Raw genomic sequence first — 24,632 nt, 5'->3', positions numbered from 1 at the left:
TGCTAATTGGAACTTCCATATACCACAGACCCATGAAACACATATCCATATTGTGCATGTAGATCTTTAGAATTTACACTTATTTCCTTGCAATTTGAGGGTCTTTCCCTTCAATCATCAACTGCTATGACCTATTTCCTTTTAGTTCATCTCTAGGCCTTCCCTACAGTAAACAAAACACAACTAAAACAGCTCCGCCGTGTAATCTAATGGCATCTCGACCAGCGCCGCATTCCCTTGTCCAAGGCTTTCATCGAAGAGCCAAGTCTCGAGCAACGGGAGATGCTCGCTCTCCGACACCATCGAAGCTGAAGACTCGATATCACTGAGCAATGAATTAAGCTTCTCGGCTAACACCGTCGTCTTGTCGTTGTAGTCGTTGCTGTCGGCGACGGTGGCTGGCTCGGCCCCTAGAGTTCTTTTCTTGGGTGGATTCTTCATCCACTCCCCGAGCAATCGAGATATGTTCTCTGTGCTCGATGCGTAAGAGGTCGTCGATGGCACCGGCGAGCTGAAGCCACTTGGACTTGTCGGTTCCTTCAAGGACAAGGCTTCGCCTAGGGCTTGCTTCGCTACGTTGATGTCGGTTTGGAGCTTCTTCTCCCACTGGCCTTTGGAGACGGGTTGGTGGATCGAGAAGGCATCTTTGTTGAGATTAGCCTCGAGGTGATCTGGTGCCGTCCTCAGCTTCTTCTTCAGATGAGTGTTCCAGTGGTTCTTGATGTCATTGTCTGTCCTCTTCGGGAGATAGGAAGCTATGGCTGCCCACCTGCAGTCGATCAAACTCCTTTCTCCATGAGGAATAGTCCCAAAGAAACAGTAATCACCGACTTGACTACACGGATGATCTTATACCTGTTTCCGAGGAGAGCTTGGAGGTGGACGATGAGCTTCTCCTCTTGCTCTGTGAAGTTGCCACGCTTGATTCCCGGCCTGAGGTAATTGGTCCATCGAAGCCTGCAACTCTTGCTGCATCTCATTAAACCTGGCCAAAGCACAGAAGACATGTATGTATCTACCGATGCTCGATGCTCACAGAAAGAAACCTTGGACCAATAATTAAACCTAACCGGCACCCAACAGAGGAGTAAATACACCGCAAAGCTGCTCTCCGGAGAGCTCCAACATGGTTTAAAGAGGAGTAAAAGAGCTCACCGGTCTGTGTAGGAGCGGCCTTCCAGTTGCCAGGTCCATGTTGTTGGATGTAGGAGACCAGCATGAGGTCCTCTTCTGGCGTCCAAGGACCCTTCTTCACACCTACCTTATCACAGCAAGGAGACCTTCCCATGTCATCCGATCTTTCTCTGATGGCTGTGTTCGTCTCTTCCTTCTCAGAGGCAGAAGCAAGACTCTGACAGGGGTCCAAGCCAGTAGTTGGGTATCGTATATATATATATATATATATACTGAAAACTCCTCTTTGATCCATGGAGAGGCCATATTATCCTAGAAGAAAGAGAGAGAGAGGAGAGAGAGAGAGAGAAGGACGGGTGGTGTTAAATGCTTGGTACAGCAGAGCTGTTTCTCTTGAGGGTGTTCCAAAGTCAAGCACCTCACTCTCTCTCTCTGTCTCTATCACTAGATTTATTTTGGAGGCACTTTTCAACTCATTACCAGTAATGATCAGCTGTTATGATTTAGAAACCCTTGTTAGAATTATCCTGTCGATGATGAAGCAGCCTCTCAGCTTGCGTGTAAATAGTGGACCGATAAGGGTTACTCCGTGCTTAACCAGAGCTCGGAGAAGGAGAACGTCACCTCTTTCTACGTCCGATGCTGACGCGTGGCACCTGTCATTGCCATTCGATGGAGCCATTCTGCCACGTATTCCGAACCTCTTTTCCTTCCTCCCTGACGTCATATATATATATATATATATAATACATTTTTGTGATTACAGTTGAATAGACAATTATTTTCTTAGATGAGTTTTAGATAGTTAGGTAGTACTCAGATTTAAATTTAAGTAAAACACAATTATGGGTATTAAAGAGTGAATTATCAGAAAAAAAAGTACTTCTTTGAACTTTTTTCAAAAAATATTTTTTTTCATATTTTTCGATTGATGCCTTCTTTCAAATAAATTCTTTCGTTATAATATTTTAAAATAGTCTTATGATATTTGGGTTAAGGTGTCAAAAGATTATAATTTTATTCAAAAATACTATAACTGATATATAATTTTTTTATTTTTTTAAAAAATAATAAAAATATTTTCTTTTCTCTCACCAATATATATAGAGATTATTTCTCTAAGGAAAATCCTCAATTATGTTGAGGAAAATCCTTCGTTCTAATATATATAAATAAAAGAGGGACATGTTAATATATTTAAGTTTTTTCACTTATTCAATAAAGCTTCTTTAATAAAGTTTCTTCAATATTTATTCTTATCTTTTATTATTTTCATCATGTTATAAAAGTGAAGCTTCGCTCTTACCTTTGGCCAGCAACCAACGCCGCTGAGAAAAGCAAAGCTTCGCCCTTGCTCGGCCAATCCTCATCTTCCTCATAACACAATAACAGTGATATGCTCTTGCTCTAATCTCACAGGGGTATGATATAAGATAAGATTTCCCCAATTATATGAGAAAATTTCTCTGTTCTATTGAAGAAAATCCTTCATTCTATTAAGGAAAATCATTCCTTCTAATCTATATAAATAGAAGAGGGATAATTTTTTCACTTCTTCAATAAAGTTTCTTCAATAATTATTTTTATCTTCTATTATTTTCTTCTTAACATACCAAACAATAATCTCACAACAACAAAATTATGTGACCCTAAATTGAGCCACGATATGCCATCAATGAGCATCAAATTTCTACGAGAAAATTCAACACAGTGGTTGGGTGATCGTGTCAACATGACACGTGCCGAGATTAAGACCAAGAACTAATCTAATTATGAGATAAAAGTAGACAGTGAAATGATTAGTGGATTTAATGCTGCTGACTTTTCTTCTTCGCCTCACCAAAAGGATCCAATTTTTCGGCTGAGAAGGACAAAGAGGACTCCGTTGTCACTCACACGACCTCTTCTGACGCAATGTAATGGGACAACCATATCGTATCTGCAACTTTGTGTGAGCACACGAAGTAACTCGAGTGGAGTGCATGCATCTACTCCACCAATCTCTCTATGTGTTCCTTGGATCTCGATCTTGTGTGAGAATCTCAAAGCACAAGCATAAAAAAGATATCGAGACTAAGAATTATGGTGCTATTGTCTTTTTTTTTTTTTTGAAATCATTGAGTCATTCTGATTTTGATAAAGGAAAATCAAAAGATCAAATTATAATGTCTCAATTATTTGAGATTGACGATATGAGAGAAGAATAAGAATGAGATAGATGCATTGAATCATGCATCAACTCTGTTGAAATAATGCGACCATGAAGAACCATTAATGCTGAGAGTGTTGTTGAAAGAAAGGGTCAGAAGTGTGATTAGGTAAGGCTTGTTAGATTAATGTCCACCTAATCCATCAAATAAAAATATTAGGCTATGGAACCTTTTTACGTTCTAAGCTCGAAGATAAACCTAATATTAAAATTAAACTTGTCAAGACATAATAAAAATTGTTCATTGTATCAAGAAGTGAAATATATTAAAGGCTTCTAGAATAATAAATCAAATTAATTATTTATTCTCGAAAAGATATGGAGAGATTCATATTAAATGTAATGAATATAATATATTTATGGGGACTATATATACCTTATATGTTATATTTTCATAAAGAATTTTTAAAGTCTAATAAAAGAAAATAACTCAAAAATAAAAGGAAGAATGAGAAAAACAAATATGTTACAATTTATCAAGAATTTGATGAGACAATATTCGAGATTATTGCTATAATAAATATTTCAAAAGTGGCTTGAGAAATACTTTAAAAAGCATTTAATGGTATATATAAGGTAAAAGAGCTTCGTCTATAAGTTTACTGAGTTGAGTTTAAAAACTTACAGCAGGAGGGATGTTCCGACCCGATCCTTATAATACTCGAGTTAGTAGAATAGATGGAGGGGGTTTAGTGGAGCTTAGAAAAGTTTAGATAGAGCCCATTTTTTTTTATTCTTTCTCTGTTTAGCATGGAGGCTTTGGGTTTTAAACCTGAGTAATCGATGATACGAGACCAGTGATGGGTTAGGGAGTCTCTTACCCTGTTAGGGGATTATTAAGGATAACATTAGGATAGGGCAACTATGATGATATGTTTTGCCATGACTCTTGGCCTATTTGGGATAAGTGAGGGATGACTCCCTACATCATTTATCCGGAAGGTAAAGCTGGGGAAGTTGCATCATGCTACTTGGATTCAATGTGCATGCAAGCATTCTCTTTGAAGATGCTAATCAGGAAGAAGAGTGGACCTTATTTGCCTTTTTTCGGGGGTCAAGATAGGTAGTGATCAACGAGTTCCTGTTGGTGGTTGTAGAGGATTTGGTGTGAGTTTGCCTATGTTGTTGCTTAGGTGGTAAGGTGAGTTAGTAGTGTTGTTATTTTTCTTATCAAAAACCAATATTAAGGGTAATTCTACATTGTGACATCTTACAAATGCTCACTTAAAATTTGAGACTTTAAAACTTCTAAAAAATATAATATAGTAACATAATTGTTAAGGAATGATCACCCATCAAAGTGTATGTGTTATGTGCAAATAAGAAAGAAAACCTTTTAAAGTCAAAAGAACAAAATATGGCATCCACTCGATGTGATGCACTCTTTGTTACTCTATTCATCCAGTATCACTTGGAGAAAGCATTCATTTTTTTACTTGGACTGATGATCATAATAGTCAGACTTGGATTTACATGTTAAAGGAAAAAACGAAGAAGTTTTAAGTAAACTTAAATAATTTAAGAATTTGGTTGAAAGATAAAATGATTGTAAGATTAAATGCTTAAGAACATATAGGGACAAAATATATATATCAAATGAATTTAAAATTTTTTATATAAATAATAAAAGTTTATGTCAATTCACCATGCTATACACACCTTAATGTTGTATGATGTATGTTCAAGGAAAGAAAGAATTCTTAAAAAAATTTAGGAAGATGCTATTGCTTATGTAATTTATTTGTTTAACAGATTTTCAACAAGATAAATTAGTAATATTATACGAGAAAAAGTATGAAAAAATACCAAAAGAAAAAAGAACGATAAAACTAAAGGATATTATGACAAGTGCAACTTTTAATGAGCACACCAAGTAGCTCAAGTGGAGTGCATTTACTCCAATCTGCATGCGTTCATGGATCTCGTGAGAGAATTGAATAGCACAAGCATAAGATTAGAGCATAAAAAATATATGAGACTAAGAATTATGGTGCTATTTCTTTTTTTGAAAACATTAATGCATTCTAATTTCGATAAAGAAAAATCAAAATATAAAAATCATAATATCTCAATTATTTAAGATCGACGATATGAAAAGACGAATAAGTGGATTGAATCATGCATCAACTCAGTTTAATGCTCAGAGAGTGTTGTCTCCCTGAAAGAAAGGATCAGAAGTGTGATTAGGTATGGTTTATTAGATTAATGCACACCTAATCTATCTACCAAACAAAAATATTAGGCTATCATACCTTCTTATGTTGTCAGCTCGAAGGTGGAACCTAAAAATAAGAAGTTGTACTTGACATGGATACAACTCTCAGAGAGAGCATTTAGAACTTGTATAACACCTAATCCATATGAAGTAAGTAAGTTGTTTGAAGTACTCAAAGTATAAATAAAATGAAGCTTCAAATTTCTTGGCCATGCAAACTTGATCCAAGAAATATTTTCCATTAAGATGCATAACCTAATGTCTAAGGAGTTACATTTTTCCCACACTTTGCCTCTTGATCTGATAGCTTTGCTGTTAACAAGCATTGTTCTCTCTCTCTCTCTCTCTCTCTCTCTCTCTCTCTCTCTCTCTCTCCTTCTCCTTTCATGCTGACAGCAATGCTAGCAGATGATGTTGATTACCTACCTTTAGGTTAACAATTGTTTGTGGAGTAACTTGTGGAGATCTCGCTGGGGTAGGATGAAGAATTCAATGGCAAGTTTGGCTTCCACTCATCAGAGAACATTGTTGGCAGGCCGAAGGGGAAGTCCACACTACTCTTCCGGCTGCCTCCCCACCGGTTGCTATTAAGACCGCATGCGTTCACCATCTTCTTCATGGGCACTTCCTCCACTTGGTGCCTGAAGTTGGCGTTTGTCTCCAGTGGCGGCAAGTCGACTGCGAACTCATTGCACTGCTGCGGCTGTTGTAAGAAGTCCATGTGGGAGGCTTTCTCGACGTCTCCTAGGATCGCCGGCGACAAGTTGAGAAGCATGGATGTCACGTCCATGGTGCACTTGGATGTCAGTTGCATCTCGGCCGGAGAGAACGTGAAGTTGGTGGGCATCTGGACGCCGGGAGATGGTCTGCAGTGCCCCAGATCGATGGGCCTGTAGCAGGAGAAGTCCAGTGGAGGATAGCTGATGATGGTGTTGTGCTGCTGCTGCTGCTGACTGCTGCAACCTACTTGTATTGCTGGAGCAGACCCAGCTTCTGTGATGCACGAAACCATCTCGGAGCCGAAGTGGATGCTGTGTGCTGCTCGTGAGATGGAGAACAAGTCGGGCTCAGTGGCCTCAGGTTGGGGAGACACCCATGAGTGAGACAGTGCTCTTTGCGCCACCGAATTCGTCTTCTTGAAGATCCTACATATTGCCCATGAGTCCTGCGCATGAGACGATCACAGTTGGCCACCGACAAAGAAGAAGAGGAAGAAGAAGAAGAGCAGCAGAGCTTACATTTGCAGGAATGTTCTTATCGAGGGGTCGTTTGAAGAGAGAAGAATCGGTGAGGGAGGGAAGCCTGAACTCATGCATCATCCAGTCTGTCTTGATGCCCTTTGCGGCTCTGCCCTTGTAGAACACGAGAGACTTCTTGAGGCCAATGCACTTGGATCCTTCCGAGGAGTAGATAGGCCGGTCGGTGCCGGTGGCCTTCCAAAACCCTGCTCCTGTAACCCTATTAGGCCTCGTGCTGTTCCTGTACTTCCTGTCCCTCGGGCAGTAGAAGTACCATTCCTTCTCCCCCGTCGTGGCCAACTCTTCTCGGTCGCAAGACAAAAGAACCACTTCGGTAAGCCCACAACAACAACACACACACACACACGCACGCACATATATTTCTGAGTTGCAAGGAGAGCTTACTCGGAAGATCCCATGGATCATACTTGTAGATGTCGAGTTGCCTGATGAGTTCGATGGAAAGAGGTCTCTGCTGCACCTTCCTCTTCAGGTAAAAGCTAACCAGCTCTTCATCGGTGGGATGAAACCTAAACCCCGGCAGTATCACCTCATCTCCCTTCTCCATATCATGGCTTCTCTCATCCATAACTAGGGAGGAAGAAGAAGGCAGGATCTTCTTGGCTCAACCTTTTTTTATTGCCTGACAGAAGAACGACAGCTTCTTCTGATCGATCGCCGCTCGCATGTGCTCCCTCTCAAGCCTGCCTTCTCCGCATCTCCGGCGTATCTTCGGATCTTATAAACACTGATCCAGCTGCTTAAATCGACTGTCAAGGAAGTGGAAACACTTGTTTAGGCGGTCATAGCCGGGGCATCTCGAAGCGTAGCTGCTTATGGAGATCGCCAATCTTTACCTGTCCCTCTAATATTATATGCAGCAACTCCTGTCCTGGAGTTCATACACATCCTTTAAGCAGAGTGCAAGCTTCGAGGTGAGTTCATCTTGCAATGTCTACTACAGAGTGTCAGAGGACTGGACACTTCCCAACAGAATAGAAGCTTCACATTCCCATGTTCAATCCCAAGATCAGCCTGCAAATTCTAAGCTCCACATATTCCTTTTACTCTTTATATCAGCTTGTCAGTGCCTATTCTTGAATGATATCTATTATACTTTCCACCACCACCAATATTTTCTTTTTTGGTTTTACTTTTTGTCATTTCACTCTTGTAGGATTCATTCTTTTTCTTTTTTTATTTCCCCATCCCCACTTGATGCATCACCAACTCCAACAATATGCACTCATGCATTGGTTGACTTGCTTTTGAATCATTTGTTGCACTTTTATGTTGATCTGAAATTAGAATTTTCATTGGCAGAAGAAACAAAAACATGTAAATACTATGTTTGATTTATCAATTGGTCTGACAGATTTAGTAATGCCACAAAACAAAAGCCATATTCTCTTAGCTTTCCAATATGAGAAAGAATGAGACAGAGTTCCCTTGCAAGAACAAGCAAGGTTTGTCAAGATTCCTCAGTAGGATGGTTTGAAGAATCCTTAAAAGGCAATAATGTTCCATGATAAAAGTAGTTTTATGCCTGTTCTAAAAAGATTTGAGTTTGTCATCATACCATCATGATTGATCTCTCAGCTTAAGTTGTTCCTCTCCTCCATTGCAAGAACAAGCCCTACAAGAGCAATGGCAGCATGCATGGTCACTGCCAGCAAGAGCAGCATGGATAACAGTGCATGTTCCATGATATCTTACAACATTAATGTTGTGACTGTATGAGGAGGAACACGAGAGAGAGAGAGAGAGAGAGAGGAAGAAGAAGAAGAAGAAGAAGAAGAAACGAAGCCTGTTATAGTGTATTTTATGGTGCTCGACCCATTCCCATGACCAAGATTTTCTAACCATGTCTGCCAAAGAGGCAGCAAGTTGAGAAGCATGTAATTAATTGAGGGAAGGAGAGAAAGGGTGAGGAATCCATTGTTTGGGGACCCCAATATCCAATTGACATTTCCCAAAACGAAGCCCTCCTCGGTTTGAATCCCCCTTGTCTCTTCTTCCTTGACCTCGGGTTGCATCCCAAACTCCTCCCATGCGTGCAACCTAAGCTAAAATATGGGTCAAACCCTTCACCCACAAGCTTCCCTCTCTTCCTCTTGGTTTTTGAACGCCACTCCTCTCTCTTGCTTTGCTGTAGCCGAAGACACTTCGCTGATCCATCCTTGGTTCAACAAAATCTAGGACATTAAATTTTGTGTCGACGAGATCGAGTCCCTGCAGGAGTCAAAGAACTCATCGAGTGTGATGCATGCATCTCTTAGGGTTCTTCTTCTTCTTCTTCTTCTTCTTCTTCTTCTTCTTTGAGTGGTTTGCATGAACTCAGCGGCCATGCATCCGCATTCTCACTTTCACATCAGATCAGATCCAGTGGTCAAAGTGGGATTAGATCTTCCAAATCCTCTCTCTCAAAAATGCAACTTTGTCAGTAGATTAATACTGCTCGTACGACAGACTTGACTCAGCCACCATCTTGAAGATTAACACACCGGGGAATTAAGCAGCTCAATTATCTTAATGGGTGGGAAACTTGCAAGTAAAGGGTTTGGGATATCAAGAGAGTGAGTGAGCTACATGAATTGAGGCCTAAGTTAGTGTTGGTTTCAAGGAAAACCAAGTACGACTATGGCATATAGATCTGCTTAATAGCCCATGCAGAATCCATGCTCTGTTCAGTAGCTAAGCAGCCATATGGAAAACCATCATCCTCTTAGGCTGTGTATTGACATTGTAAATTAGTAAGGAAAATTTGATGTAATTATAATGACAAAGAACCAATTTTCATATCTGTAACTGGACTGAAATATATGTGTCAGAATGTGCTAATCAATAACTCTATGTGGTTCTCCACAAGCCACAGACTCTTTTTACCTCCTGTTCATCCACATGCAGTTCACTTGCTGAACATATATGCAGGCCTCGATCCATTGACAACATTGTAGAGCAGATGGATTGTCTCTCTTAACATGCCAAGAATTTGTAGGATGCAATGGCTGCAGTGTTCATAGCTTATTATATTAGGATTATATAACTAAGGATAAAGCAAAGGTAAAATTTGTGGCTTCAAATCCAACTATTATTTCCCAACATGCACTGTATGCATGTGTTCAGTCATGAAACTGTGACTTTAAATAGTGATGTGTGTGCCTTAAAAGTCTTCATGTGAGTATTTTATATGCTATATTTGGAGCTGTGATGGTAAAACTTGGCCATTAATGACACACAGTTCATACTGGTGGTGTGCAACCCAATAGGTCACTTTGTTCTAGTGACCATCTCACAAGAAATATACATATTCCAGAGGCCAAGAAGCTTCAATGCAGCAGAATTGCTTACAGTCTACTCAATCATCCCTTCTCTTTTTCCTCAGAAACCCTACAGTTTGAAAACCTCATGCACACAGACCATCTCATTCTTTGTTCCATGGAATACAGTTTCCAGCCAAAGCACCACCAGCATATACTACAACAAAAGCAACAACTGTGAGTATATAAGAACAGAGCAAATGGTTACTGAATGCTAATTAGCCTGTTAACTTTAAGTTTATCAATGAAGTAGATAAATCAACACATTCCTGATTATTTTATCTATCAATTTTATTCAAGCATAAAAACAGAGTTTTGAAGTGATCAATAGCTGACAGACCATGTCAAGGGTGATTCCATGTCTCTGATCCTTGTTGAATTCAAAGAGACACAAAAATTAATCTTGAAGAAAATTTGGCCATCATTTTGACCATCTACAAAAGATTCTCATCAGAGTACCTGAAAATAATAATCAAGTTCTCACTAGAAGGATTCCACTGGTCAAAGTTCAACAGTAAGTGAAATGCCTTTGTACCTCACATTCATTCATAAATGAAAATTGTCAGGACTCTGATTGATTGAGTCATCCTTCTTTCTCACTGTGGATCACCATGGGCATGAACTAATGATGAAACAAAACTTTATCTTCTTTCAAAAATATTGTTGCATTTTTTTTCTTCTGACAGAGGTGGATAAATATATGTGCATTGTCTGATGTAGAACCTATAAGGAAGCTATCAACTCCAAATGAGAAGAAACATAAACAGCAGATAGCTGCACAGGCAAAAGATTAAAAAAAAAAGGACCTTCTTACAAGTCACATGTTGTATAATATGATATGCTTTTATAACATTTCAGAACAATATATAGATCAAGTAATCTTATTATCTGACACTAAATAAAATCAGTCCTATGACTCATATTAAGACTCCAAAGATTAAAGACCTTCTTCATGCAGTGCTATCCAGTGGTAGATGATGACCCTCTCAACATTGGAATTAATTAAGATTTGAAAGTTACTCTAAAAGATAGAACAACTGAAATCAATCATGCCAAGTGGAAACCTCTTAAACATCATCTCAAAACATATATTAGTATATCATAATCAACATCAAAACATTCCAATGTAAATCTCAATAGTCAATCATGGCGATAAGATCGGTAACAAATCTTAATCTCAAGTCTTATGAACATTTGGTATAGGTCAGAATGATATTTTGTATTATCCCAATAACTAGAACTCGTGTTATACTCTCAACAGTCGATACCACTATCAACTGGTATCTCTTATCATGCAAAGTGAGACACCAACAACAATCTGCTACGTTCTGCTTGGTGTTTTAAAACCAAGTCGATGACCACTCAAGCACAAGGCTCTGATGGACTCATGTGTACCTACTGTGAGATATAGAGGAAAATAATGTTAAATACATTTATTTCCTTTATACATTTTATTCACATGATAATAACATGAAAAAAAAAGGTCAACACGAAGTTTCTGATACAAAAGAGAGAGAGAGAGAGAGAGAGAGAGAGAGAGAGAGAGTTGGATAAGTACAATTTGAAAACTTTAGCCTCGGGGAAGCGTGAAGTTACATGCAACTGAAATTTACAACAAAATGAAAGAAGAGTATCGATATCAATGTCATCCTATGGAGGCAGCAAAATGCTGCCAAAGTTGCAACCTGCGGTTCCAATGCCTCAGAGCTTACAAGAATGGACAAGAATCTATTCTTGTATCAACAAAGCCTACAGAAAGGAGGCTTCCAAATAATAACTGTTATTGTTGTGGCTCTTGGTGGGGAGTGGCAGGTGACTCTGGTGCTAATGTGAAGTGCAAGCCACGTCGTTCGCCAGACTGCAGTATGAATGCCATTTCACTCGCTGCTAAAGTAGCTGCTTCCTGGGTATTTGAATTCAAAATTACATGTCAGATGCAGATAACAACTGAAGAATGGTAACAAAAGGCTTAAACCACATAATGCCATTTTTTAAACTGATCTTTGGGAGGAAAAGGCAGGATTAAACGATTTACTAGCTTCCGGTATGTAAATCAATTCTTGATCCAAAACAACAGATATCCCTCAAATTGTGGTCAAGTAATGATGCAGCATAATCAAACACCTATATATGCATCCACAAAGAAATATGCATTTACATCAATGTAATCTCAAACCAAGTGTGCTTTATTCATGTGAAAATAAGTGGATTGCATATACTGTTTGTTTTGGTGATTTGATCCCCCATGCCACTGTAAGGAGTTTTCTGGGTTGCATGTGCAGTCCACATTCAACTGATCCTAGAGTTAGATCAACTTTATGCATGCAAATTCAATTTCTACAAATCCAGACTTTTAAACTGGTTACGGTACCATGTTGACTTATATTATCTCTAGAACTAATAATGATCTAGTCCGCATGAGGCTCACTAATTCAGTTGGAAAGCACCAGATTCAACTAGTGCCACCATAGAACTAGGTTTCCATGTAGGAAGTGATAGGCAGAAAGTTATCTGTCAAAAGGATTGGTACGATGACCATCACGTATTTAGTTGTGTACAACAATTTTGTTTTAAATATTTAAAGGATATACTATTAAAAATGGAAAACTGGGATTAGTCTTTATACTTATGCTATTATGGTTGACTTGCTTTCTATGGATGTGGCGTTGCTTGTTTTGCATGCCTTAAAAGTTCAATCTTTGCAACTCTGGAGAAAATCAAATCCTTTATCTAATATGTTCCAAAATGCACTGACATTTTATAATCATAAGAATTCTGACCTGTCTTTGCCGTCGACGCTGCAAAATACTTATAGCCCAAGCCATGATGTAAAATGGCAACAGAAATCCAGCAGCCCTTAGCAGAAATATCTGAAAATCATCAATTATATGTTATTTAGGCTAGTGGCAAGCAAGAACTTAAAGCAAAAAAAAAGGTAGTTATTTAATTTTCAATTACTGAAAAGTAGGTGGAAGCATCATGGTCATCATCATCTCCATCAGCATTCGAAATGGTCAATGCATGCCTCAACAACAAAAGAGCCATTAACTGCAAAAAAATAAAAAAATAATCATAAGTATACAAATAAAACACTCAGGTATGCAATAGATTTGAACACCTATCCGTGTGATTATACTTTTGGCAAGCACCTGACTGACAATTTTTAATGTTGAGATTAGGCAAAAAATATCTGCACAAGCCAACAAAACAGACCTAACTTCTAGAGGCAAACAATAATGTAATGAAAATTTAAAAGCCCAAGAAAAGATCAGGATAATAAAAAGGGTAGCTTGACAAGAAAGTTGGGGGAATCTCAAAATTTTCATATCAGCTATAGCAAGTTTAACCACCCCCTCTTTTGTAACAAAAAATAAATAGAAAACAAACAGTGTAGGTGGTTTTTTAAAGACTAAAGCAGTAACTCTGAATGGACCTATCTAGGAGATCATTGTATGAAATATAAATCAAAATAGATACAATTCCAAATCAAGTACTTGTAAAATAAGAAACAATGAAACCAACTATTATGATGATCAAACGTTAAAGAAACAACACAATCATAACTACAATATATTTTGCACATTTACATAAAATAAAGAAGCAGTCCATTGAATCATTATAGAGATTGTATTACAGCTCTAGCCACTTTTATCTGAAAGTTTGATACCTACATGAGTAAGGAGGAAACAATTTCCTAAAAATAAATGCACAAGATAATTGATTTACTCGGTGTAACAAGGCATATTGAAAAGAGCAGAAAAAAGGAAAAGGATTTGGTCTTCCAAAATAATTCCCTTCCTATGTCATCTTCATTGCTTCATGAAAGGAAACTATTTTATGATTGAGAGGAATGTGTGTCTACATAAATAATTTACATAAAAAACAACTACAATTTTCATGTACATTTTACAGGATAACTAACAAATAGATATGTGAAATAGCCAGAACTTAAAAGCTTCACAATTTTAAATGAAAAGCTATATTTTGAAAGGGTTCATTAAATAAATAAAGCATCACTGGCTGATTCCACTTCATAATAGGTTCTTACTATTAGAGCGGCAGAGCGGCAAAAAGCAGCCCCACTAGCATTTGTTGCATATTCATCATATTCAGCTTCAACTAAGTGGCGCTGTGCTGTTGCCATGGCTAGTATCCGGGGGTTATGCAAATCCAAAGGAGAACCTGTAATAATCCAACCACCACTGCAGTTCAAACAAAAAGAATCACAATAATCAGAATATGAAATTAAGTCAGAGAAAGTTATTGCAATCCTTCACCATAATTTAAGTGTCATAAAAATTATGAACAGAACATACTTGATTTCAATTGTGGTCTCATCAGGATGCCCTCGTGGCGGTGCAGTGTACCCAGGTTTATATTGCTGCAAATCATAGGGAAGGGCTAATTAATAACATACATTTTAGATTAAAAAAATACTGTTAACTTTTAACACAACAGATATGAGTACACCAGTTTAGTCAAATCAGGTAAGCACTTGGAGTAAGAAGCTTAAAATATATTGCAAGCTTAAGACAAAATGAAAACATGAGTAATGCTAAACAGAAAAACAGCCTTAAAGTATTGACTGAATGAATCACAAAGCATTATATGTTAGTTATTATCCATGATTTGGAAGCCAGGAAATAATTTAAGATCGACTTCCTACCGCATTAATATAATACCTAGTGATCCATGAATCAGAACATGAATAGATAAACAGACAAATACTATTATGAACATCAAACACATGAAAACCCTTTTATGAATAACATTTTAAACTCATCTAAGAAAAAAATATTAAACTGTATATTCTTCTATACCAAGGAACATGAATAACACGTACATGGAGGAGAATACTGAAAAATTATTGTTAGAACCATGACTCACCTCATGGCAGATCTCACAGGTTGTATCACCCTTCTCATTACACCAACGCTGCACACAGGCCCTATGAGCATACTGCACAACATAAAAATCCAAGTGAGAACAACCTAGACATAAATAAAATGGAAAAGAAAGAATAGGCATACATACAAAAACAAGTGTGAAATTGTCACGGCTGATCGGATAACTAGCCTATCAATTTCCTTAAACCTAAATCATTGATTAAAATGCTTAAGCTGAAGTTGTTAGTAGTACACCCATCAAACCTGACGTAGGATTGTTACAATCTCCCCCTTGACATCCTCGACACAGTTCGCTGGTTGCTCATATGAGTCCTGACCCTGATAACTTCTATCAACTTCGTTGAGGTCAAACCATTGACCAGAATACTTAAATTAAAATTGATAATAATATATCCATAAGACCCTTATAAACTAATATTAGTCTTGATCACTTCTAATATGGGACTAATTGAGGTATTACAAAAATTATAACTCTAATAAAAATTCATCTCTCTTCAAGTAACATAACAAACCAATTTATCATGTCTGTTTACTTTTAATGAATCAAATGACGAAATAGAAGAAAGCAAAGTTGCCAGCTAAAGAAACTTATTAGAAGAAAACCTTAGAAGTAAATTCCCATTATAGAGGAATTTTGACCTCAAAGCAGTTAACTAAAATTTAAGCCAAAAAAGACAAAGTTGCCAAAATGTCCAGAGACCTTCAGGCTGCCACTGCAAGCACAAGGGGCCTCCAAGTTTTTGATGTGATCCTCCTCTTGGCATATGCGGCAGTCTACCATCTGAATAAGAGGCTCCTCTTCCTCAGCAATCTTGCTTTCCTCCTGCCCTCCTTTCTCATCGCTTGAGCCGGCTTCCGATATGGAAGAAAGGGTCAAAGCGGGGACAGGGGCAGCTTCCGCTGAAGATGCCGAACCCCCTTCCGTCTCAACGGTTTGGGGAGTCATCAACCGGTCAACGTGCAACACCACATGATCGCCCATCACCTTCCTGCGTCTTCACCACCAAAATCCCTACTCAAACTTTCCTGTAAACCAAAAATAGATGACCTCATATGTGTCAAAAACCAGCAATTCCAAGACAACTGAAAAAAGTTGTTCCTTTTATCAGCCATTTACATTGAAAATCTAGAAGCAAATCTGATGGCTGAAGAGGAGTATCTTATTTAGATGACATTGAACACCCTAATCAAGAATCAAAATTTAGAAGCAAATCTGATAAACCAAACTCGGGAAAGAACGAAAAAAACGCAATTGACATGGAATCCAAATCGAATGGCGCAAATTTCAGAACCTAAAGGAGAATAGGGGATCGACAACAAAAATAACAACAAATTACAGCGTTTCTCCACCAGAATCCAGAATTCCCACAAGGAAACTACAAGAAGGAGAAGAAGAGAGAGATCGGCGTACCTCTAAAGAGCGGAAGAATAACGCGTCCACTTGTTTCGTTCGTCCACGGCTGCTATCAGAAGGGGCGAGGCAATTGTTATAGAACTCATATATAAGGCTTGTTGGCAGAAAGTTTACCACCCATTATTACCCACAGACCTACCTACGTTACCATTGGCAACCTTTGGTGGCCCTGTGGATAAATCATCACGCCATCATAAAACGTCTTTCCAATTGAAAGGCAGGTAAAACAGTCAGGTATTTGTAATACGACTCGTGGAGCGATACTTTACTTTCCGTTCCTAAAGAACCAACGGGCATACCTGAATAATGAATGGAGTGAATTCCGACACCACCAAACCGGCCAATTGTAGAAAAGGTAGATGAACGGGTAATTAAAATAGAAGTAAAAGCATTTGTATTCTTTGGAAAGCGAGTGACGGCTGGTAGGAGGCGTTAGTCGTTGACGGCGATTTGGTTCTCCGCGTAGTGGAAGACGCGGCATGACGTGATTTGCGTAGAACGCGGCCCTGATTGAGGCGGTGGGGGCCACAATCCGTGGAAGGTTTGGGTGTTGATATATATATATATATATATATATATATATATATATATATATATATATATATATATATATATTGCCATTTACAGACTTAAAAAACACTTTGAGATTCATTAAAAAAAACCATTATTTTTTTTTTTTTATGAATTACATGCCAAGTCAAAAGTTTTATTGTGATTTATGTACTTGAAATCATATCCTAATGTTGCTCTATTATTGTAGTTACCAATGGAAAAGAACAAAGAAATGAATCCGGTCGTCTCAATGAGACTATTTCAAATCTCTATAAGAATGCATGATGTATAATAGCACTCACCCTTCCTCAAAAGTCAACTTCTAAAACGACTGAAAGATGGAGAGGAGATGGGGACAGAAGAGCAGTTGTGACTTGACCTTTTCGTCTCTCTTACTTGTTCGCTAACTCGGTTCTGCATGTCTCATGGTCAAAGCTCACCTCTTTTGACCTTCCTCTTTTCGTTAAAGATCGACTCGTACGTTAAGCAGTAGCACAATGCGCTACACGACTCTCCAAAGGTGAGATTTTCTATTGAATGATCAGCACTAGAAGTTCTTATTATTTTTCCATTGGACTTTCGGTCAACATCGTTTCTTTCTCCGGTAGAAATCCCATTTCGTTAACGACAGTATCTTTGGTGCGCTGAGAATGGAGCAACAATCAACTATGCATCTCTTTTCTTGCTCTGGTCAAAATTATTTTTTCCTAAAATGATAGTCTAAGCAATTAATTTCTCATGCAGCTTCTTCGCTTTGTGTGGCATGTCCTCTTGAATGATCGTTTATAAATTGCTTCGAGAAAGTTGAATTTTCAGATGATGGTGAGAATAATGCTTCATAAGATGATGTTGCAGTCTAAAACTGCACCATAGATTACAGAGGAGGAGTAGTGACTTCAGAACTAAGTAGCCTGTCACCGGCTTAAGAGGCACGGCCTTACACGGACATACATCATTAACATAAGCTGCAGAAGATGATGATACTTAGCAATGCCCATAAGCTCCTGACGAAGCTACACATTCTCGAAAGCATTGCTTGTGGGGCTCGCCATTTCCTGGCTCTGCAAGCGTCGAAGCTTGAAGGAGGACAGCTTCTGTGCAGCAGTAGTATGCTGCTGCTTCTCAGTCATTCTAATGAAGCTGTAGGAGAATGAGCCTGAGACGGTGCCCAGCACCGGGCCAACAAAATACACCCAGAGCGATTGGTAATTCCTGCTCGCGACCGCCGGTCCTAATGTCCTCGCGGGGTTCATCGATCCTCCTGAGACCGGCCTGCACAACTCCATTTCATCTTAAGTGGTGTATACCTACGATTTCCTTTGTGTTTAGCGTTGTTATCGCCTAAGAGTGGAGTTACAGTCACTTCACTCGTGTTAGCGCTGTTCCTAATCTTTGTTGCTTTCAGTAGTTATTGGCATGGAAAGTTTTGGTGAGCAGGTGGCTGCTGGCTATCATGCTTGTCTGATATGTACATATATTAGGGTTTGTGCATGTTACGTTAGATGATGAATGATCTTGCAAGATTAAGATTGAGATTGGGATTGGTTCATGTGCTTAGCATTCCTGATAGTCTCTAAATTACTACAAATTGATCAAAATGAGATGTCTTGTTTTACCCAGCTAGAATGGAGGTTATGCACACTGATGAACCAACAGCTAACCCTGCCAACTCTCCTACCTGTATCACCACAAAGATGGGTCACAAACAAGCATGCATGCAGTAGCAGGATGTCGGAACAAGAATAAGCATCAGAGACTCACAGCTTTGGTATCGGTTGCTACCGCCGACGTGACGAACATCATGCAGAAGGTGACCACGGTTTCCATGACCAAGGCCTTCACCGCCGTGTCAGACGGCGTCGTTGTCCCGAGGTTGGTGATCGGGTGCAACAGCTCCCGGAGGACGAAGGAGGCGACCATGGCCCCCGAGATCTGAGCACACATGTAGAAGGGCACCTGAAAGTGATTGCAAAAGGTTAGCCATGAAGAGAGGTAGGCACTGAGGCATCGATGCGAGTTCAGTGGTGGAGAAGGAGTTGATGGGACCTGAGAACATATCCCTTTCTAGCTTTGTGGTGGCAACCTTAAAGAATCTCTTCTGAGAAGGATTATTTTGGCTCTATTTTTTTTTTTATTGTGGGATGATTTGATCCAATTTGAACATGTCATTTGGCCACTTATCTTTTGGAACTACTAATGAAAGCCAAAATATATACCTTGTGATATAGACCACAAAAGGTTTGCTTTTCTGTCTCTGTTACACACTTCAATACATTCATTATCAAAGAAAAAGAGATCGTTCTCTTTTTTATTCTTTTCCTATTTATTGAATTATAAACTACAAGAAGAAAATTAATGGTCAGTCAGCACCATTAATACTTGTTTTTTTCTCTAGTATGGTACATGCGTATGGAGTCAAAGAACATGCAGCTTCATTGTTTTCATGACCGACTGACTGTTATAGATGATGCTGTATTCTGAGGATAGAGGAAATATATGGCATCCTATATGTATGTCAACAGCTTCTCAATAATTTGCATGCCTTGTAAATGTTTATTTCATTATTTTATCTCTTAGTTCGGATGGTAAAAGGATGAAAGCTTCGAAACTGTGGTGTAAGCGCAGTTAAGGGTACAAAGAGACGAGATTCGATGTAGTGGAAGAGATGCGTGGATGAACACACCTGAATCCATGGAAAATGCCTCGAGACGGCGAAGGCGAAGGTGACGGCAGGGTTCATGTGTGCCCCTGATATATGGCCGACGGCATAGATCATCACCGTGACGATCAACCCTCCGGCGACCGATGCGCCGAGCTGCGACACCACGCCTGAGTTGCTCTTGTTCAAGGCGCCGGCACCGCAGGTCACGAACACCAGCAAGAAGGTGGATATCATCTCAGCAACGACCTGAAACTCCACGAACAGGAATGAGTCAGAGGGAAGATGAAGCGAGTAGTCGTTATGAACCGTGTGTGTTGGGGGCATCATGCGGCACCTTTCTTGCAAGGAAGGGTGGGAAGAGTTCTCTCAAGCTCTCGTGGTGAAGAAGACGGGGAGAGACGGAGCTCTGAGCTGTGACTACATCTATGTCATGGATCTCATTGGAGATGTTAGGCCTTGTTTGGGAAGCCATTTCCAATCTCCAAGAACTACTCCTCCTCAAGGTGTGGTCTTCCTGTGTCCTTCCAGGCTGCTATTTATAGAGGGAGCTGCTCATGTTGATGCCAAGCATTGGACAAAGAAGCCTGGACACAGTATTCATGTTGTTCTTCTCATGAGCTTGCACACACGTCACTTCCACATGAAAGATGTCAAAGACATGGGATCAAATTTTTTGTGGATCTTTTTGGCACTCATTTGTTTTAGCCAATCCTAACTTTTGATCTCAAAAGGAGAGAAAGCACTATCTTGAGAAACCATAGTTAATAGAGGAAGGATTAGTAAGGCCAGCCAAACAACATCTAAGCTTTTGTGGATGCATGAGTGGCTAATCCTCCGTATCTTACCATCATTTAGGAAAGAGTAGTTTTGACTGGAGTTTTCTTCTTTCATTGGTTGCTTTGTTTCGAGTACCATGTTTGGATGCTGATACATGCATATAATGGACTGTACTGTTCCTCAAATGATTCATGTTCTCTCACTGTAGGATATATATGACAAATCACATTTATTAGATTTGTCATTTTGGCCTTTGTTTTGTTGTCAATGCTTAATAAATCAAAAATCTGAAGAGTAATTCTAAAAAGTTAATGAAATTATTAGACATCAATAAGCATTTCAACATTTTCATGTTCTTAGGTTGTATCAATTACAACTTTTTGTCATCTCAAAACGACAATAAGACCTTCACACAGTAATGCTCGGAGATAGTGAAGTTGTAATGATGCTATTTCTAGTGGAATGAACTTACACAAAATTGACACATGATTCCAATTGTTTTGGATGTCAACCATGAAGATAAACTATGGCAAATTCCTCGTAATATGATTCGTATAAACGAGACCAACTAAGAAGACAAAGGCATCATTCTAATGTGCTGCGATTTCTTAGGCGATGGCTAAAATGACACAATTAATACACATTACGGATTTACTTTAGAGAAGAAGTTTTTGTCGTTTAATGCATATTATGATTACTTTTTATGTCAAACATGTTTAAGTGTTTATTTTCTTAACTCAAAACCACTTGAATGTTATTTTAGTGGAAAAGATACAATGAACCTAAGTTTGGTACCATGATGACAAAGACAAGAAGATAGATTCATCACGCTTTGCATGTGAGATATGCTTCCATTGCTCTTGATGTTTGACCTTGCAAATCTAATGCTAAAGAAGGTCTAAAAATTGAGTGGTTAAGGTAATAAAGATTTGTAGTCTTCATGTAAACTCGCACCTAAACGCATAAAATAGCATGTATTATAGAAAGATCGGTCGGCTCATATCTTCTTGCATATGATTCAAGTCATTATTTGTTTAGCCAACTAATTGAGGAATTATGTATGGGATTGATATGCACTAATTGAGGAATTCTGTGCACAGAAGTCAACTTTCAAGGAAGGGACAATGGCATGTTGCTTGCACTAACTCCTACCTTTCGAAAAGCCTTATTATTGAAGCATCTCTCAACCATGGCAACACAGTTTGGTGCACCATCTTCACCACTACCATAAATATGTGACAACTATTCATGGTCGATAGGTATGGTTTTGTTTGGAGAAAACAGTGCAAGCGGTCACTCGCATTGCGCAGTCCTCATCAATACATTTGTCAGCATTTGATGAACAGAATACATGTTGAGGACCGCGTAAATGTCAGTCCATTCGACATGGACAACCATTGCTTTGGTGCCATTGGTTTATCCCTCTCTTCTTGTTCTTTCCTTTCATAAGATTGTGATTCCTATCCATGTCTTCTTACATCTCTGACTCAGCCGAGTGACACCATGCAAGTTGTTTTTACATGCTAAATGCAGACTGCATAGTTAATAAGCTTGGGTATCACTATATGTCATTTACTACCAGTACAAGAGAGAGAGAGAGAGAGAGAGAGAGAGAGAGAGAGAGAGAGAGAGAGAGAGAGAGAGTAAAACCGGCAACTTTCTCGTGGCGGATGTTTTGCGGCTATCAGAGTAATAATCGTATTGATGTTATGGACATGGATGCAGTGAACATGCCACTAAGCATGATTCTTGGAGGCAACTTCTTGACCTTAATGTCTCCACTTCAAAGCTTGGAGCCAATTGATGTTACAAGCAACAATGGCAGAGTGGAGACGTTTCACTGCACCCAGATGCAGAACGAGAGGCATGGAGAGATGTGCTGATTCCATTCCGTCATCTCAGGTAGAGATATCCAGCCACCACTGAGTCGGTCAATGGCGATCCAAGCTTCTCAATCTCCTGGAACAGGTTCCGTGTGCGATGCTTCAGAGAGAGAATCTCTCTCTTTCTCCACCGCCCACGCTGCACCCCGAGAGGACGCACACGTACAGATCATGGCATCGAGTCGTTGTTCCCGAGAGATGGTATGTCACAGGTGATATGCTCGTCAAGAAGACAACCTATTGCAGACCCCGAAGAAGCTTAAACCACAAGTCTCCCTGCGCCGGAAAAGGAGATTTGAATGACACAGAAGCAATGGAAGGAAGCTGTTCGTGCTATATTCTATGTGGAGGTGACTGTGGATGACTATATTCCGCCTGACAAGGATGCGTTTGAGCCATAGAACTTGCCAATGGATGTGAAGGATGTGGTTCACTGTGCTCTTTTCTCTTTTGATATGTTCTGGTGCTAAATTCCTTCATCGTTTCACTGTAGCCTTCCTTGGCTCTCTTTTCTCTCTGATGCCTTGTGCCAAATGCTTGCATCTTTTTCCATGTGATGTTGCAACTGTTTCTTAGCTTTCGGCGTCGTGCCATTCCTCCTCGACCTCACTTTGTCTTCTCCATCACCAAAACTTGCTTCATTTGGCCGCCGTGCGGATGTTAGATGCATAAATGAGCAACGTTTCTGGATGAGTGTTGTCAGAATAGATTTCGCTTCACGGTGACGCCCAACGTCAAGAATAAGTTTTAGGCTTGTCATTCGGCGTCTCATCGAGCCAATTGGTACTATGTTTGATCCGAGAGGAGCTCAGCAAATAGGATCTGCGATTCAGTGTGTGACTCATTGGATTCTGCTCTCCAAATGCATGTTTTCTTAAGACAAGATTTGATTGGTGTGATCACAAAACAAGAGCGACATGATTTGCGGAACGGAGGCCAACAACTCGATGGACTGATAGAATTCTACTAAGTATCGATTGGTGAAAGAAAACATAGGGTTCATAATGCACTCACTGTTCATTCGATTTACAGGATATTTATAGAACATCACTATGATTTTATATAAAGCCAATCGACAAGAAATCCAGATCACTAGAAAATCTAAAGAAGATCTAACTAATGAGAAAAATAGCAGGAGAAGCGAAGCTCTTGACGGCCGCTACCAACTGTGTTTGTTCCTTGGGATTCACCGATCGAAGCCTAAAAAGCTCAAGATGATGATATCCATGCATCGTAGTTCTTCAGGACAAGAAGAGGGTTCTCATGTAAAGACAAGATAAAGCACATCAGATCTTGGCATCCATGGCCTTTGGCCAAACAACAACGATGGAATTTATTCGTCTAACTATCGTCCGACTAAACCTTACGATGCCACCAAGGTGGTGCCTTATTTTGACTTCTTCTTCTTCTTCTCTATCTTGTGGCTCTCTTTCTTGTGATTTCTATCCATAAAATGTGTGAGAGAGAGTGACCTGTTAGGTAGCATGATAGTGAACCTATCAAGCTTGGAATGCCCTAGTGGCGATAGCAACAAGTTCTGGAGACACGAATGGGAGACGCACGGTACCTGCTCTGAGTCTATCAGAGACTAGCACTCCTACTTCCGAGCAATCCTCAAGCTCAAGGAGCAAGTGAACCTTCTCCCGATCCTAAAGAATGCAAGTAAGCGACAAGGCTCACGCACCAAGTGTTCTCTCTCTCTCTCTCTCTCTCTAAGTAATGAAGCTGAGATCACTGCTAGTATTCATCAGTAAAGCGACGAATTATACTTCGGAAATCGAGTGCAATAGGGGACGTATCTAAGAATAGGCAATTGTATCAAGTTTACGTGAATGTGGAAACCTGAGCATCTAAGCTCATTGAATGCCGAGTGTTTCCAGCGGTGTGTGATTCCTCTACTATTAGGTTCCCTACTTTGTGAGATGCTCAACACAAAGCAACAATTCAATTAAACAAAATTATTTCTACGAAAAAAATCTCTTCTATCCAAGTCTCAAATCTATTACAAATTTATAGGTTACTCTGAAAATAAATATAATATAAAAAATATCAGTAACCATACATATCGATAGAAACCAAAAAAAAAAAAAATCATAAAAAATATATTAAATGCTCATGAAACATATTTATTATTAAAAATAAAATATATCAATTTATTATGAAATTCATGTATCACACGAACAACGATACTTATTTTAATTCATTATGAAACGTTGATAATGTATCAAATAAAAATATATACATTCATCAACTTATAATTTAAGGTTAAATGATCATTATAAGGTAAACATCATCGATATGAAATTAAATAATTATTTTAA

General features: G+C 39.1%; 4 protein-coding genes and 1 long non-coding RNA gene across 7 annotated transcripts; 1 reads left to right on the top strand and 4 right to left on the bottom strand.

The window, feature by feature from the left end:
- Positions 1 to 20: 20 nt before the first annotated feature.
- On the bottom strand, positions 21 to 1,381 carry LOC135675697 (transcription factor MYB94-like). The gene is made up of 3 exons (XM_065186095.1): positions 1,156 to 1,381; positions 856 to 985; positions 21 to 769 (listed from the first exon to the last, which is right to left on the bottom strand). Exons 1-3 carry the CDS (start codon positions 1,286 to 1,288, stop codon positions 184 to 186), a joined length of 849 nt encoding a protein of 282 aa, XP_065042167.1. The 5' UTR covers positions 1,289 to 1,381; the 3' UTR covers positions 21 to 183.
- Positions 1,382 to 5,738: 4,357 nt separating this feature from the next.
- LOC103986796 (protein FEZ) lies at positions 5,739 to 7,936 on the bottom strand. 2 transcript variants are annotated; one of them, XM_018828189.2, is made up of 4 exons: positions 7,654 to 7,936; positions 7,202 to 7,566; positions 6,797 to 7,098; positions 5,739 to 6,723 (listed from the first exon to the last, which is right to left on the bottom strand). In XM_018828189.2, exons 2-4 carry the CDS (start codon positions 7,383 to 7,385, stop codon positions 5,992 to 5,994), a joined length of 1,218 nt encoding a protein of 405 aa, XP_018683734.2. In that variant the 5' UTR covers positions 7,386 to 7,566; positions 7,654 to 7,936; the 3' UTR covers positions 5,739 to 5,991. The 2 variants fall into 2 exon arrangements, with proteins under 2 accessions (XP_018683734.2, XP_009403167.2); XM_009404892.3 differs by having other exon boundaries at positions 7,202 to 7,936.
- A 3,731-nt stretch (positions 7,937 to 11,667) lies between these two features.
- Positions 11,668 to 16,587, bottom strand: LOC103986795 (uncharacterized). Of its 2 annotated transcripts, none has more exons than XM_009404891.3 (8): positions 16,435 to 16,587; positions 15,724 to 16,049; positions 15,004 to 15,075; positions 14,433 to 14,497; positions 14,165 to 14,318; positions 13,075 to 13,164; positions 12,897 to 12,986; positions 11,668 to 12,019 (listed from the first exon to the last, which is right to left on the bottom strand). In XM_009404891.3, exons 2-8 carry the CDS (start codon positions 16,003 to 16,005, stop codon positions 11,897 to 11,899), a joined length of 876 nt encoding a protein of 291 aa, XP_009403166.2. In that variant the 5' UTR covers positions 16,006 to 16,049; positions 16,435 to 16,587; the 3' UTR covers positions 11,668 to 11,896. The 2 variants fall into 2 exon arrangements, with proteins under 2 accessions (XP_009403166.2, XP_018683735.2); XM_018828190.2 differs by lacking the exon at positions 16,435 to 16,587 and adding an exon at positions 16,361 to 16,418.
- Positions 16,588 to 17,809: 1,222 nt separating this feature from the next.
- On the bottom strand, positions 17,810 to 20,162 carry LOC135675696 (aquaporin NIP2-1-like). The gene is made up of 5 exons (XM_065186094.1): positions 19,986 to 20,162; positions 19,673 to 19,897; positions 18,751 to 18,945; positions 18,606 to 18,667; positions 17,810 to 18,261 (listed from the first exon to the last, which is right to left on the bottom strand). The coding sequence occupies exons 1-5, from the start codon at positions 20,121 to 20,123 to the stop codon at positions 18,003 to 18,005; spliced, it is 879 nt and encodes a 292-aa protein (XP_065042166.1). The 5' UTR covers positions 20,124 to 20,162; the 3' UTR covers positions 17,810 to 18,002.
- A 1,991-nt stretch (positions 20,163 to 22,153) lies between these two features.
- LOC135677633 (uncharacterized) lies at positions 22,154 to 23,127 on the top strand. Its single transcript, XR_010514719.1, has 2 exons — positions 22,154 to 22,330; positions 22,397 to 23,127. It is a non-coding gene; the product is annotated as an uncharacterized LOC135677633 (long non-coding RNA).
- Positions 23,128 to 24,632: the final 1,505 nt, after the last annotated feature.

This window comes from Musa acuminata, chromosome BXJ1-6, assembly GCF_036884655.1.
Source record: "Musa acuminata AAA Group cultivar baxijiao chromosome BXJ1-6, Cavendish_Baxijiao_AAA, whole genome shotgun sequence".
In the NCBI taxonomy this organism is placed as follows: domain Eukaryota; kingdom Viridiplantae; phylum Streptophyta; class Magnoliopsida; order Zingiberales; family Musaceae; genus Musa; species Musa acuminata.
Note: the sequence above shows the minus strand (reverse complement) of the source record. Positions and strands in the feature narration are given on the sequence as shown.